At 44.0% G+C, this 13,556-nt stretch overlaps 1 protein-coding gene across 1 annotated transcript in view; it reads right to left on the bottom strand.

The window, feature by feature from the left end:
• Positions 1–6,568, bottom strand: part of insrb (insulin receptor b) — an 85,417-nt gene extending 78,849 nt beyond the window's left edge. Inside the window, exon 1 of the mRNA XM_066695914.1 lies at positions 5,267–6,568. Within this exon, the coding sequence (XP_066552011.1) occupies positions 5,267–5,345 (79 nt within the window). The 5' untranslated portion in view covers positions 5,346–6,568. The remainder of the gene's footprint in view (positions 1–5,266) is intronic.
• Between the last annotated feature and the right edge of the window lie 6,988 nt (positions 6,569–13,556).

The following is a 13,556-nucleotide window of genomic DNA, read 5'->3' as shown; positions in this document are numbered from 1 at the left end:
TACCCAGGCCTGATGAAAGCCTCTTGTCCCCAGGCACAAGTGGTGAACAACTGTCCTTGAGGATGCACGGCTGAATATCGATTTTATACTTCCTCATGTGTGATTTATAACCACAAGGAAAGAAAGTTACAGTGTGCTACAGGAAATATAGCTTGTGACATTACAGTTTTATTACTACAGTGCTCGTCACATGACAAACACCCTTTGCAATTCAACTGATATCTGCTCCCTGTTGTGCAACGTCCGCTGCCGCTTCCCCCACGACGTGGCGACGGCAACAACACAGCACCACTGAAAACATGCACAGGAGCAGGAGGAAAGAGAACACAAACACGAGCCAGAGAATCCAAGAGCCAGGGATTAAGGGCCAAACCAGGCCTGGGCACCCTGAACACTGCTTTCATCACAAAGAAGACAGCTTAAGAAAAGCCTCACCTTACTATGTGTATTCTTCTTATTTTAGGTTTCAAGGAAGCCCTAGCTAAGAGCACGGATGAGATCGGGAAACACTTTCATTCCCTATCGGCCGAGGGAACGGGCTGTTGGGATTTCTTCTCACCCTATTCCCCACACAGTGTTGGGAGTCAGGAATGTGTCAACAAGCAACTGCTTGAACCTGACAGAGATTCAGAATTAGTCATTAAGCAGATGCCTTTATTGAAACCGACTTACAGAGACCATGGGGGTGAGCTAAGCAGTGAGCTAAGCATCAACAACTGCTGCTACCCAATGACGTCCAGAAGGAACTCGGCCCTACATTTCCTCTGAAGGACAGAGGCCAAGGAAAAGTACCATACTCAAGCTGACACTCAGGGACGCAGGGACGAGGCCAGGGCTCGAATCAGGAATCTCCTGCTTGCAAGCCCCTTCAGCTTAACTATTGGCTCGCCTAGCATGCTTGCTTGCATTTAATGCAAAATCTAGAAAAAAAACTCCCCCAGAGCCATACAGCAGACACAAAATCTACAGCCTCTATAATGAACTTGCACATTATTAACCAGGTAAAAAAGGTAAAAGGTAAAAGGTGTCACACGAATAAACAGCACTTCCTTCTGCCACCCCAAGAAACTCTAGTGTGACAGTATCGCTTGGCACCAGAGGGAAAACATGGAAAGGAAAAACAAAATGCTTCACTTCAGCTTTGATTGCTATAAACACCAGCCATAGCACCTTAACGCTTATCTTGCCAGCGAGCTGCTGAGTCATTCCAATAATATTTACACACAAGTAGAAACTTTTCTTCCACTTCAACTTTATAACCCATGTAGTGGAGCCACCTCTGAGCACTCCATGTTCGAGCAATACACGCCATTATGTATAATTTTCCCTGCCCAATAAAACCATTTCACTTACCACTTAATCTACAAAACATGCACGATCTTCACATCTGGTTGCTAAATAAGAAGAGTAATTTGAATTATTTACTTATGAAAGTAGGCGTGGGCTAAGCGCACATCTTTTATTTACCTTTGAATAATCTTTGATTAATGAGAGCCATTTAGATTCAGTTTCTCAGAATGGGCAAACTCTAACAAGGCTACACAAAGAGATTTTCACTTTCAGTTTAAAATAATAATACCTTCCAAACCCTTTTAAGTGGCAGCAACAGTTTGTGTATATAAAGCAAACAAGGGCAAAGTGACACTGCTCGTAAATAACCGCCTTTCAGATTCCAATAGACATTCCTACAATACAGAAATATTACCCTAGAGCTCCATTTCAACCCCTACAACTGATGGAACTGAATCTGTCTCCAAAACTCTTTACCAGCCATCAAGATGAACTGCTGAAGATGGGTTTACTTCAGCCCTAATCCTCTTGTTCACCCCTTTTTGCTCAAAGAAAGAGATACACATGCCAAGCTGGCTGCTTGTTTGAACTGTTGTAAATTCCCAATTGTCAGATCACATTATACAGCCTCTGAGCTTTGCAATGAAGAGATCCCCGTTTCTCACTTCATTTGGAAGGGTCTCTGACTTTAAAGGTGTAATGAGCGAATGATTGCAGTCTTAGGGTCAAATCAGGGGTATCAGAATGCCCTGGCTTTTCACATAATAAGAAAAGATTCTACACATCATAGTCAGTTCACCTCGTTTAAAAAAAAAACATGGACCACAAAGCCACTATTAACTTCAAAATGCAAAAGGGACTTCTATTAAATGAAAATGTGCTAATACTCTTCTAGTCCTGAGGGGCTGCCAAAGTATTTCAGCACGGGGGCTCATTAAAATAACAAGCAGTGCAACTTTTCGCAAACAGCAAGAAGTTAAAGCTGTCACTTGTAAATAAATCAAGATATTATCCACGCTGTTTGGTGGCGGGTTGTTTTTTGTGTTAAAGCCGGATACAGCAGGGAATTGACATTCTTGTTTGGATTAAGCGGTGCTTTTGTCGGGCCCGGCGCTAGTTTGAAGCACACAACGCAAAGAACAATCGGTTCATATGAAGATTATTCTTTTTTTACTCGAAAGCGCACTACCTAAAACTATAAATCATGGGTTTTTTTTTAATCAAAGCATGCCAACAAGAGCGACTCTCTCTCCTCATCGGTAAAGCACCGCTAGTCTTGAAAACAACGACTGGAAATGTATGTGTAATCTGCGCAGATCTCACACGTGCAATGAAAAGCATTTTCCACCGCTAACTTTTAAAATCAATTAAACATAATGATATGCACACACTTATTCATTTTGATATCAGGTGAGTAACTACATAGTACAAAAATGTAATTGCAATGCTTAATTGGATTTAAACGTTTGCATTGGAAAAGGTGTGACTACTTCTAACCATTTCGATGCCGTCTGTTCGCAGAGGCAAAGGATCCTTCCAGCACGATTTTCTATCGTATCAAAGGACATGCTCTTGCTTCTACAAACTTCCTCTGCAGAAATGCATGTATATATTATATACATACTGAATGAAGGGATATAATGAATATATATATATATATATATATATATATATATATATATATATATATATATATATAATGAACTGTTCCAAAACGAACAAACATTCGATCATTTGCATGTTCTAGAATGTAAACAAACGCTATTTGCAAATCCAAGACAACTGTTTCACTCGCTCATCTGCGGATCGCAAACGGAAAATCACCCCTTTGAAGGCACGGGTTTAACGCGAACATTTATTTGCTTATTTCAGTAGATAATCTGGGGCGTTTTCGGTGTTTACAACTGTAGTAGTAATATTATGAATTCGTTACTTTTTATTTTCAAGGCTAACTTTCTTCAAAGTAAACACACTGTACACTGGTATCATTACCACTGTATTACAAAAGGGTGTATTCTTGTAATGATGACTAATTTGCTTGGACATGTGAAGATCGTAATATAGGCTAATACGTCGTATGAGATTTAGTATAGCTGAAACCCACTCAAGCCTGTTATGGCCACAAATGTGCAGATAAAAACAAGCAATGGGCATAGCTTTACGGTGTAAGTTTATATATAAATACATACATATATTCAAAGTCTATAAATTCATCATTAACGCGTATCTATAGTGTTGGCCGATTCCTTTTTTAAAGAGTGGTTATTTTTAAATGAGACCCAGGCACCTGTTGCTCCTTTCCTGCGGCTGGTGAGCCTCCTGATTGAATGGTTAAGGGTCGTAGCCTCCTGCATATGCAAGGCTATGGATTGGTTTATCGATTATTATCTTCTGTGTATTTATTCTTCATTTTAGCATAGATAACCTCCACCACTGCCCATGTGCCTCACTGGCTGCACACCCAGATGATCGAAGTGAGTGATAAAGCAGCACTAGTAGTAGCCGAGAGATGATAAACCTTTCTGCTCCGTGTGCTCTCTGATGTATAATTTTGCATGACGGAAGTGTGTCAGAGCAGATCTGGGTTACCACCGAACAGCGGGATTATGAAATCAGTGTGTTGTGCACCGCTTGTTTTTCTCCGTTTCATACCGGAAACAGCGTGGTCAGACACGTTCTAGAATCTAGATCACATTGTGTTCGGTGTGGAGATATATATATATATATATATATATATATATATATATATATATAATTATATACACACACATGCCTACTTACAATCCACTTGTTTTTTCTGTTTCACACCGGAAACAACGTGGGTCATGTGTTGTAGGCGCAATCGAAGATCATAGTGTGCTCGTGTGTGGACAGATAGACGTACATACTTCCAAACCACTTGTTAATTGGTTAATTGGTTCTATAAAACGTTTCAGCTATTGTGGGCCGTTTCACGCAACATTAAGTTCTTGCTTTCCCTATCCAATAATAAAGTGGCTGGGCAGACTGCACTGTGTAGTGTAACTGCATCCCACACGCAAGGAGAATTACTACGAGTAGCTACACTACGCCCTCAAGTACTTTATCGTAAAGTGGAGTACATGAATGGGTGTCTGCGAGTGGCTCGTATGAATTATAAGCCATTTGTGAAAACGGCGATCGGAGCGGGTGCTAAACATGCCGCCGTGCAGCCCCAACTGCGCCTTATATGGACGTGTTGATCACCGGGCTCACAGCGGGGAAAACGGGCTAAAATGACTAGTTGAAAATGGTGGTGCAGTTTGACATTTTCTGCACGGTTGGTACATTATAAAAATTACGTCCTAAATAACTCAAATAGACTCTGGTGAGCTATAAACCCATAAATCACTAATCATACACTGTTGGACAATATATCTATTTATATAGAGAGAGAGATGTATACCTGAGAAATACGTAACCCTACACAAACCTGACCCTTGAATCTCCTTAAACGTGTTTACATTCCCAGATCAACATGAAGAGGCCTACACGTATCGATGGATCCTGCACCTTCTCGTTTAGTTTCGCTGCAAACAGACCACCCTTGTCTGGGAACGTGGGCTAATCCAGCCTCCGGGCCGATGCACCTACAACAGGCCTCTGAACTATAGCAGTATTTTCGTTTTCTAAAATACCATTATCAATATATATCTATGTCAATGAAACAACGGAGGTTTCGTGTATAATCAGAAAAGTACAAAGAACAGTTGTTTGCGAAACCCAAATCATATATAGAGTTAACACACGTCAAATATACAATAAATAATATTATAAACTGGGCAGTTTTGGGACATTTCTTCCAAGTCTGCGAAGCTTCGCCCGTCAACAGGCCTACAAAAAAGTCCCTAAATTGAGACACTTATTTAATAATAAAATGTAAACAAGTTTAAATGCGAGCACAGAGAAAAGTTCCAGCACAATCCTTAAGGTGGAAAATAAATCTTGGATTACTTACTTTCCCCATTTGAGAGCCCGCAATGGCTTAAAACGCAGATAAAAGTGACCAAAGCGACCGCCGAGGTGTCCAGCCGCATCCTGACCACAGTCCGGCTCGCTTATCCAACGCGTGGAAATCAAAATAAAGGGTCGAAATCCACCAAAGTTGCTTATTTAATAAGTCTTGACAAAAGTTTTGATCCCCCCAAAACAATAAATAAACCAGTCAACCCCCCCAAAAGGGGTGGGGGAAGATACAGCGTGCTTTAAAAAAATATGTTTTATTGTTTTTTGATTGAGTCACTTTGTTGTTGTATTACTTGACATCAAATAACGTGGTCTTGGGTTCGGACACCACTGGAGCGGATCAGGAGCTTCATTTTACATCAGGAGAGCCAGGCTTGTCCTGCACTTTCATCTGCTCAAGTGTGTTTCACAAAATCCTCCTTGAGTCGAGAAAAAGAAAGTCCCACAAGCAAACCGGTTTCAACAGAGAGGTACCCCAAGGGGTAATCACTTTATTGGGATATTCTTGTATTAATAATCGTGGTCTTTGCACACTTCGGCTGCGCACGACTATCAAATAGAAATAGTTCTGCAAGATAAAAGGATGTATTGAATGCTTGAATTGTATTCCCCCCTCGTCTTCAAACCTGAGCAATCTTCTCTTGAACTTGTGTTGACATGAAAGCCCAACACCACACTGCGTTTTAATCCCCGATTCACTGTGTTTTATACCGATTTCAAACTTCGTCCCCCCTCTTTCCCGATCACAGGAACCCAATTGTGTTAAAACGTCCAATAGAAAAATAAACGCATCCCAGGAGCTCCGCAGGAAATAATTTGCGCACCAAAAAAAAAAAAAACCCAGCAGATTGCTTTTCCTTGTCGGTAAAAACGTCCTTCCTCTGTTCGCTTCCTTTTCCAACTGTCTGGCTCGCCTCCCAAAAAGATCCGTGTAAAACGGGGGAGAAAAAAGTAAAGGGTAGAAACAATGGAAATGTGCAATAGTTTTCAACAAAGCCGAGCAAAAGCCGCAGCTCCCAAGTGCGGACAACTCCAAAACCGGATCCGCTGTATTAATATTATGATTATTATGATCATGTATTAGGTGGACTGTGCATCAGAGCCCGGGCAGGCTGCTCTCTGAAACCTGGCGGTGGGATGCACTTCGTCCTTCAGCAAGAAGTGGGATTGCACGATGCAAGAGCAGGAGAAGACGCGAAAAAAAGCTGAAAACTTCTCTCTTTTTCCCCCCCCCGTCTGCGGTACCTCTCTCTCGCTCAGGTTCCCCCTTTCCGTCTCTCTCGCCGTGTCTCTCTGCCAGTAAACAAGAGCTGCCTGCCAGTCAGCTGGGGTGGTGGAGGGTATTGTGGAAAATATGGACTGGAGTCCCCAATGACATCTGAAACTGGATCCGAGGGAGAACACATCAGAGCACATTGACCCCTAGGGTCCTAAAGGAGGATTTGGGGTGTGTGATCACTCCAGTAGAAGCTCAAAATGGTCTATAGCCCCTCAAAACGGATCCACCTGCAGTCTATCTTTGAAATCCCATCTAATTCTAGCAAATCTATGAGCTGACAATCCTTCATATTCTTCACATAAAGGCTTTTTGAGACTATAAATATAACCACACTGATGCATTATACTAGGCTTTTGGCTTTCTGACATAATGGCACTAGTCAAGAAGACATTAGATTCAAGATCTGTTGGCGTGATACTTAAGGAAAAAAGGGGCATTTGGAAACGTCTAATCACTGTAATTTACGGTGTCGGGAAAATGAATGCAAGGGTCTTATCAGCCTGGTGTTAGTGCAGTCTTGATCTGCTTCCAAGAGGAAAGAAAAGCTGTCAGCATGCTCTGACCTGTCGCAAACTTCCCCATTTAAAAGCCGCTAATGTCCTTTTCGCCGGAGTGGGAGAGGGGGGAAGTTGGGATGTGAATATGAAGGAGGTGATAAGGGAGCAGGCAGTTTACCTGGTTGCTCTGAAAACAGGGTAACCAGGACACAAGTATACTAACCTTTTCAGGCAGGGTGACGGCTGAAGCTGTGGAAATACCCATTTGTTTTTCCATGAAGACTCAATAAAAAGGGAGGTTGAAAAAAGGAGAGATTACAATTTATTTATCGCCTTGCTTATCATCGTTTTTCCTTCTTGTGCTTCTGAATCTTGCGCGCGCTAATTGGCCGGGTGTTTTGATTCACTCGCACTCTCGAGATTTCCAAAAAAAGACCTCGGGCCTGCGTGCGTTTTGTTTCTCTTTCGGTGAGGAAAACACGCCTGAAATGAAACAGGTCACTCCAAGTCTACTTTGGGGATGTTTAGGCTGAGAAGTTGATTAAAACTGGGTCCCACTCGGCACTCGCCCGAAATAACTCTTTGTTTATACGTGGATGTTTCGGAGAGCGTCTGGGTTGGAAGCCAAACACGAAGCGTAGTTATCTCTTCGGGTCTCGGCTGCCTGGAATTCAGGAAAGTTGTCCCAGTAGCTGCAGCTCACATTAAAGAAGTCTTCACCTGTAATTGATATGGCTGGAAAACAAACTATGAGCTACTTGCTACAGCCTGTACTTTTTTTCTTCTTCTTTTTTTTAAGCAGGATATACAGAAGAGCTCATTTTTCAAAACCTCTTTGGGTTCCAGGCTCTGTTTGGCCTTTTAAGGCAATCAGGAGGCTCCTGGAAAAAACGAAGGCTAAACTAAGAGGCAATTATCTATTCACAGCACGTTAGCAATTGCGAGTTGTACCAAATTGCAATAGCCCTTGATGGAATTTACCATAAATGAAAGCTGCTGCTATTAATAAGACGACGGCTAATAATAACGGCGACAATTATAGAAGCCGAGGAGAAATGTGTGTTGTTGGACGCGCGGAGATGAAGGTGATGATAACTCTGATCGCCATCAAAAGGAGCTTAAGAAGCAGCCGCCGCTGCGTGCGCCTGTTTGATAAGGCGTCGTGTTTTTGTGGGTGATTACTGATGTCGCAAATCCTCCTCATTGAGACACTCCGGGGGTGATTTGCTCTTACTGGGCGGCCGCTCGGCGGTGGGTTTCCTGGTACGTGTCCACTGTCAAGCCCCTGCATCTGACTCCAATCGGGATAAATGTCTATTTGACGGGGAGTGAAAGACCGTTCACACTCCTCGAAGGCCTTAAAACACAAGACACCCCCCCAGCACTTTCCCTGGTGACTGTAAAAATCGACTGGGTGCAGGTGACACAACAGCAACACCCCTCACACACACACACACACACGCACACGCTAACCCCTCCACAGATAATCACCTACACCCAGTTAACCCTCTCTGTACTTTTACGTGACATTGTCCTAGTGATCTAGACTTGCCCGATTGCGTTTCCACAAATTAATAATATTGGCCCCCTGCATCAGAGCGGTTGCCCCCGTGGTTGTGGGTCAATATATGCCAATGTTTAATACCATTTTCATGCCACACACTTTGCGTTGATGGAGGAAACAGTGATATGTGCCTCGTGTGCAATTCCTTTATGAAGAAGGCTGTTGCATCTTACCGATAGGGTTTTCGTGGTTCTCCTGTCTCCACTGTTGAGAAGGACAGGGGAAACCATTTCGGGAAACAGATATAATACATGTATTCGTTTTGAGCAAAATTAATTACAGGTGCTCGATGGAATGTTTTCGTCTTTCATTAATGAATGACTCAGTGAGGACTGTAGGGGCTGGGATAGGAATTTATTCCCTACATTTCTGTCTGACACTTTCTGTCTCCCATGATCTGCCCCTACAACAGTATATAGTATAGAGATAGATAGATAGAGAGATAGAGAGACAGACCTACAACTCATACAGAGACCGAAATCTACATACAAGACTGATCTATGGACAGGCAGACAGACACACACACAGATCAACAGACCCCCCCCCCGCGCTGGATCATATTGACCTCCTCCCCTACCGAGCCCCTGCGCGGCTGCCCCTGTGCACTCCGACCCCGCGCCGCTCGGCAGACCCTCCACGCAGACCTGACGTGTGAAGCCATGAGCGGCTGTCAGGGCTGGCACCTCGGAGGCAAGGCGACCGGGCTCCTGGGGAAGTGTCCAATTTCAGCCGGGGGGATGAGGGTTGTAAGAGTGAAGGGCCTCATCTCGGCTTGACAGGATGCTCTCAACCACCTGACTTACACATGAGAGGGGGAGCACGACAAAAGGAGGCCTCTCGCCCTCGGCTGTACTCTGCTGTTTTTCTCGTTTGGGGTTATTTTTGGGCCGTTCTTGCAGAGAAAACCACGCGTTTTGAGCAGAAACAATCTTGAAAATGAAGCGCGGCGTCTGCTTTGAAAGAGACGTGAACAGTAGGCAGGGATCAGCTCATTGACCCATAATGCCATAGTTATTGTCAACGATTTCCACTGCCTACCAATTTCTCCATGTACTGTAGCGCCGGCACAGAACAGCCTGAATTCTGTGTCGGAAACACAAAAACACACCATTGTGTTCGCTGAGAATCCCCCAGCCTCCAGCACCTGTCTCCTTCCCGGCTTCCTCGCCCATTTGAGAGTTTACCACCTTACTCTATTGCATTACAATTGGATTTCCTCCTGATGACTCCCTTTAAGGCTTGTCAGAAGATCTGTCTCACCAAGTGAATCGGGCATTAACCTGGCCTTGTCCGCAGATCGGCACAGGCAATGTTCTACCAGGGCTGTGTGAAAATGAAGACTATACATGAAACAGCGGTGTTTGAAATTAGGTATTTAAAATCTTTAAAACCTTGTAGCTGTTGATGGCACATATTCGTATATATCACACAGTGGGGGCTTTAGTTCCCAGCTACTGTTTGTCGGTGCCGACCTCAGATGTTTTGTCCGACGGTTCCTTGTGGTCAGACCTCTGCTGCAGTACCTCCTGCCACCAACAAGTGTCGCTGCATAGCATTTAACAGGAGGCGTGGGGGATACATTGCATTTTTATGTTTAGCAACAATACATAAATCATCGGAATTGGGCTGGGGAATAATAGAAGGAGGTTAGGCAAGGCTGGCTAAAAAAAGGCAAATCTTCCCAGCCTGAGAATGTATTGTGTTGACCTTGGGATTGGGGACGATGAAGGGAAGCAGGCCTGATCTGACAACCTGGCATTCCCTCCCTCTCTCTCTCTCTCTCTCTCTCACGCATTCTTTTTCTCACACAGTCCTGTTGCATTTTTCTTTTTTTTTCTTTTTTTTCCCCGAATATGACTGCTACTACAGCCAGCTGTGTAACTCCCAAAGCAGATGTTTTGTAAGAAGGAGGGAGTAGAGGCTATGAAGATGGAGCAAGAAGAGGACATCCTCCCTTCCCACAGTCCCACAGCCACGCTCACCTCTCGGGAGAACAGGGTCACTGCTAGGGGAGGCGCTACCCTCCCCGTAAACCGAGCGCCCCCCATTAAACACGTTTACACACAGTCACTGTCCAGTACACCCCCCTCGGAGGTTTTTCGCTTTTAATAACCATTCCTGGTCCTCCGGTGTAGGGCCACTTTACACAAAGTGCTTGAGTTTTATAGTAGTTTATAAAAGCGTGCCGTAAATAAAAGGTCTGGTGAGAAAGCCCACAAAATGTCTATTGGTTTTGAAACAGACGAATTTAAAGGCCCCTCCAGGCTCTGCGGCTTCTGCGATGCTCACCACTTCCTGGGTGTCGTATTGAGTGGGAACCACACAACCTGTGATGGTTAACACCTTATATATATAAGTAAGAGAGACAGCTGTTCACCATGTATTTAGCAGGTGCAGGTCCATCCTACTCAACTGCTGCACTCGTTTTGATGCAAGAATACCGTGCCGCTGCCCGTGCAACGCAGTTTCCAGTGCAGATAGAGTTGCTGGTGCCACCATTGCCATTCTAGCTCATGCCAGGTGGGCATTCAAACAATCCATTACATATGGAGGGAAACTATATTCATAAATGTTTATACAGTTAGGTCCATAAATATTTGGACAGTGACACAATTGTCATCATTTTGGCTCTGTACGCCACCACAATGGATTTGAAAGGAAACAATCAAGATGTGCTTTAAGTGTAGACTTTCATCTTTAATTTGAGGGTTGTTACATCCAAATTAGGTGAATGGTGTAGGAATTACACCCATTTTTATATGTGGTCACCCCAATTTTAGGGACTCAAAAGTATTTGGACAAACTAACATAATGAATTAAATTGTGAGTTTCAATACTTGGTTGCAAATCCTTTGCAGTCAATGACTGCCTGAAGTCTGGAACCCATAGACATCACCAGATGCTGGGTTTCTTCCCTGGTGATGCTCTGCCAGGCCTGTACTGCAGCTGTCTTTAGTCCCTGCTTTAGGCCTGGAAGACCACAGAAAACAACTGTGGTGGATGACAGAAGAATTCTTTCCCTGGTGAAGAAAAACCCCTTCACAACAGTTGGCCAAATCAAGAACACCCTCCAGGAGGTAGAGTATCTGTGTCAAAGTCAACAATCAAGAGAAGACTTCACCAGAGTACATACAGAGGCTTTACCACAAGATGGAAACAGGAAACAGGATGACCAGATTAGAGTTTACAAATAAACATCTAAAGAACCCTGTACAGTTCTGAACAACATCCTATGGACAGATGAGACAAAGATCAACGTGTACCAGAATGATGGGAAGAGAAGAGTATGGAGAAGGGAAGGAACTGCTCATGATCCGAAGCAGACCACCTCATCTGTGAAGCATGTTATGGCGTGAGCTTGTATGGCTGCCGAGGGAACTGGTTCCCTTGTGTTTACTCATGATGTGACTGCTGACAAAAGCAGCAGGATGAATTCTGAAGTGTTCAGGGCTCTATTATCTGCTCAGATTCAGCCAAATGCTTCAAAACTCATTGGACGATGATTCACAGTGCAGATGGACAATGACCCGAAGCTGCGAAAACTTCAAATACTTTGAATACTGTGAAAGCCAAGACTTTTTTAAGGTGGAAGTGGAATGTTCTGCAATGGCCAAGTCAATCACCTGACCTGAATCCATTTGAGCAGCATTTCAATTGCTGAAGGCAAAACTGAAGGCAAAACCCCCAAGAACAAGAAGGAATTAAAGACACTGCAGTGCAGGCCTGGCAGAGCATCACCGGGGAAGAAACCCAGCATCTGCTGATGTCTATGGGTTCCAGACTTCAGGGAGTCATTGACTGCAAAGGATTTACAACCAAGTATTGAAGCTCACAATTTAATTCATGATTATGTGAGTTTGTCCAATGACATTTGAGCCCCTAAAATTGGGGTGACCACATATAAAAATGGGTGTAATTCCTACACCATTCACCCTGTTTGGATCTAACTACCCTCAAATTAAAGATGAAAGTCTACACTTAAAGCACATCTTGATTGTTTCCTTTAAAATCAATTGTGGTGGCGTACAGAGCCAAAATGATGACAATTGTGTCACTGTCCAAATATTTATGTGCCTAACTATATGTCTCTGTATGCACATATTGAGCAGATTAAATTATGTATGTGAAAGCTTTCATTCTCAACACTGGATGGGACGCCCATGGGGGTTTTGTCAGGGCCACGGGTTTCAGGTTAGGCCGGCTGGCTGGCAGTGACGTAGACGACAATGAGATTTAGACTAAAGCCGACGGAGAAAAACACAGACAATGCTAGCGCACAGCACCGGCATAACCTGATTTCAGTTAATTCTCCCTCAAAGCAGACAGAAACACATTTCAGGAGGAGATAAACGCGTCTCAGCAGCTCCGGGGAGGCAATTCTTCGAGAGTGTTCAGACGCAGACGTGATCAGAAATGACACTGGCTGGAGATGGGCAGCTGATGAGAGCTCCACAGCGAGACGGGGTCTGTGCTGCTGTGGGTTTGTGCTGTGCGCTGCTGAGGCCATGCTCCACACAGCATGGGGGGGATTTCTACCAGCATCTCTCCGTGAGGAGGTCACACACACATTGGCGCAATATTATGATGTGAATTTCAACTGCTTTTTGATGATCTTCTGCAGCGGCATCATTAGGCCTGGGTGTCCGGGGCTACAGCCCCCAATGTTTTATGAATAGCCCCGGATCTATTAATCTGTCATTCTGATCATGCATTAAAGCCCTCGAAAATATGATATCGTTGACCACAAACACAAGTATGTTTTGGGTCCTCTGTGTGTCATTCAAGCAGCAGATCTACTTCACATTACTTGGTGTCTCGCAGTTTTGTGTGAGCAGAGAGAGAGAGAGAGAGAGAGAGAGAGAGAGTGCACCGGTTACAGGGCTTGTCATTGTTGGCATCTGGTGGCAGCTAATTCAAGGCAAGACTTGAGTTGAAGGGCGGC

The sequence above is a fragment of the Amia ocellicauda genome, chromosome 22, assembly GCF_036373705.1.
Source record: "Amia ocellicauda isolate fAmiCal2 chromosome 22, fAmiCal2.hap1, whole genome shotgun sequence".
In the NCBI taxonomy this organism is placed as follows: domain Eukaryota; kingdom Metazoa; phylum Chordata; class Actinopteri; order Amiiformes; family Amiidae; genus Amia; species Amia ocellicauda.
Note: the sequence above shows the minus strand (reverse complement) of the source record. Positions and strands in the feature narration are given on the sequence as shown.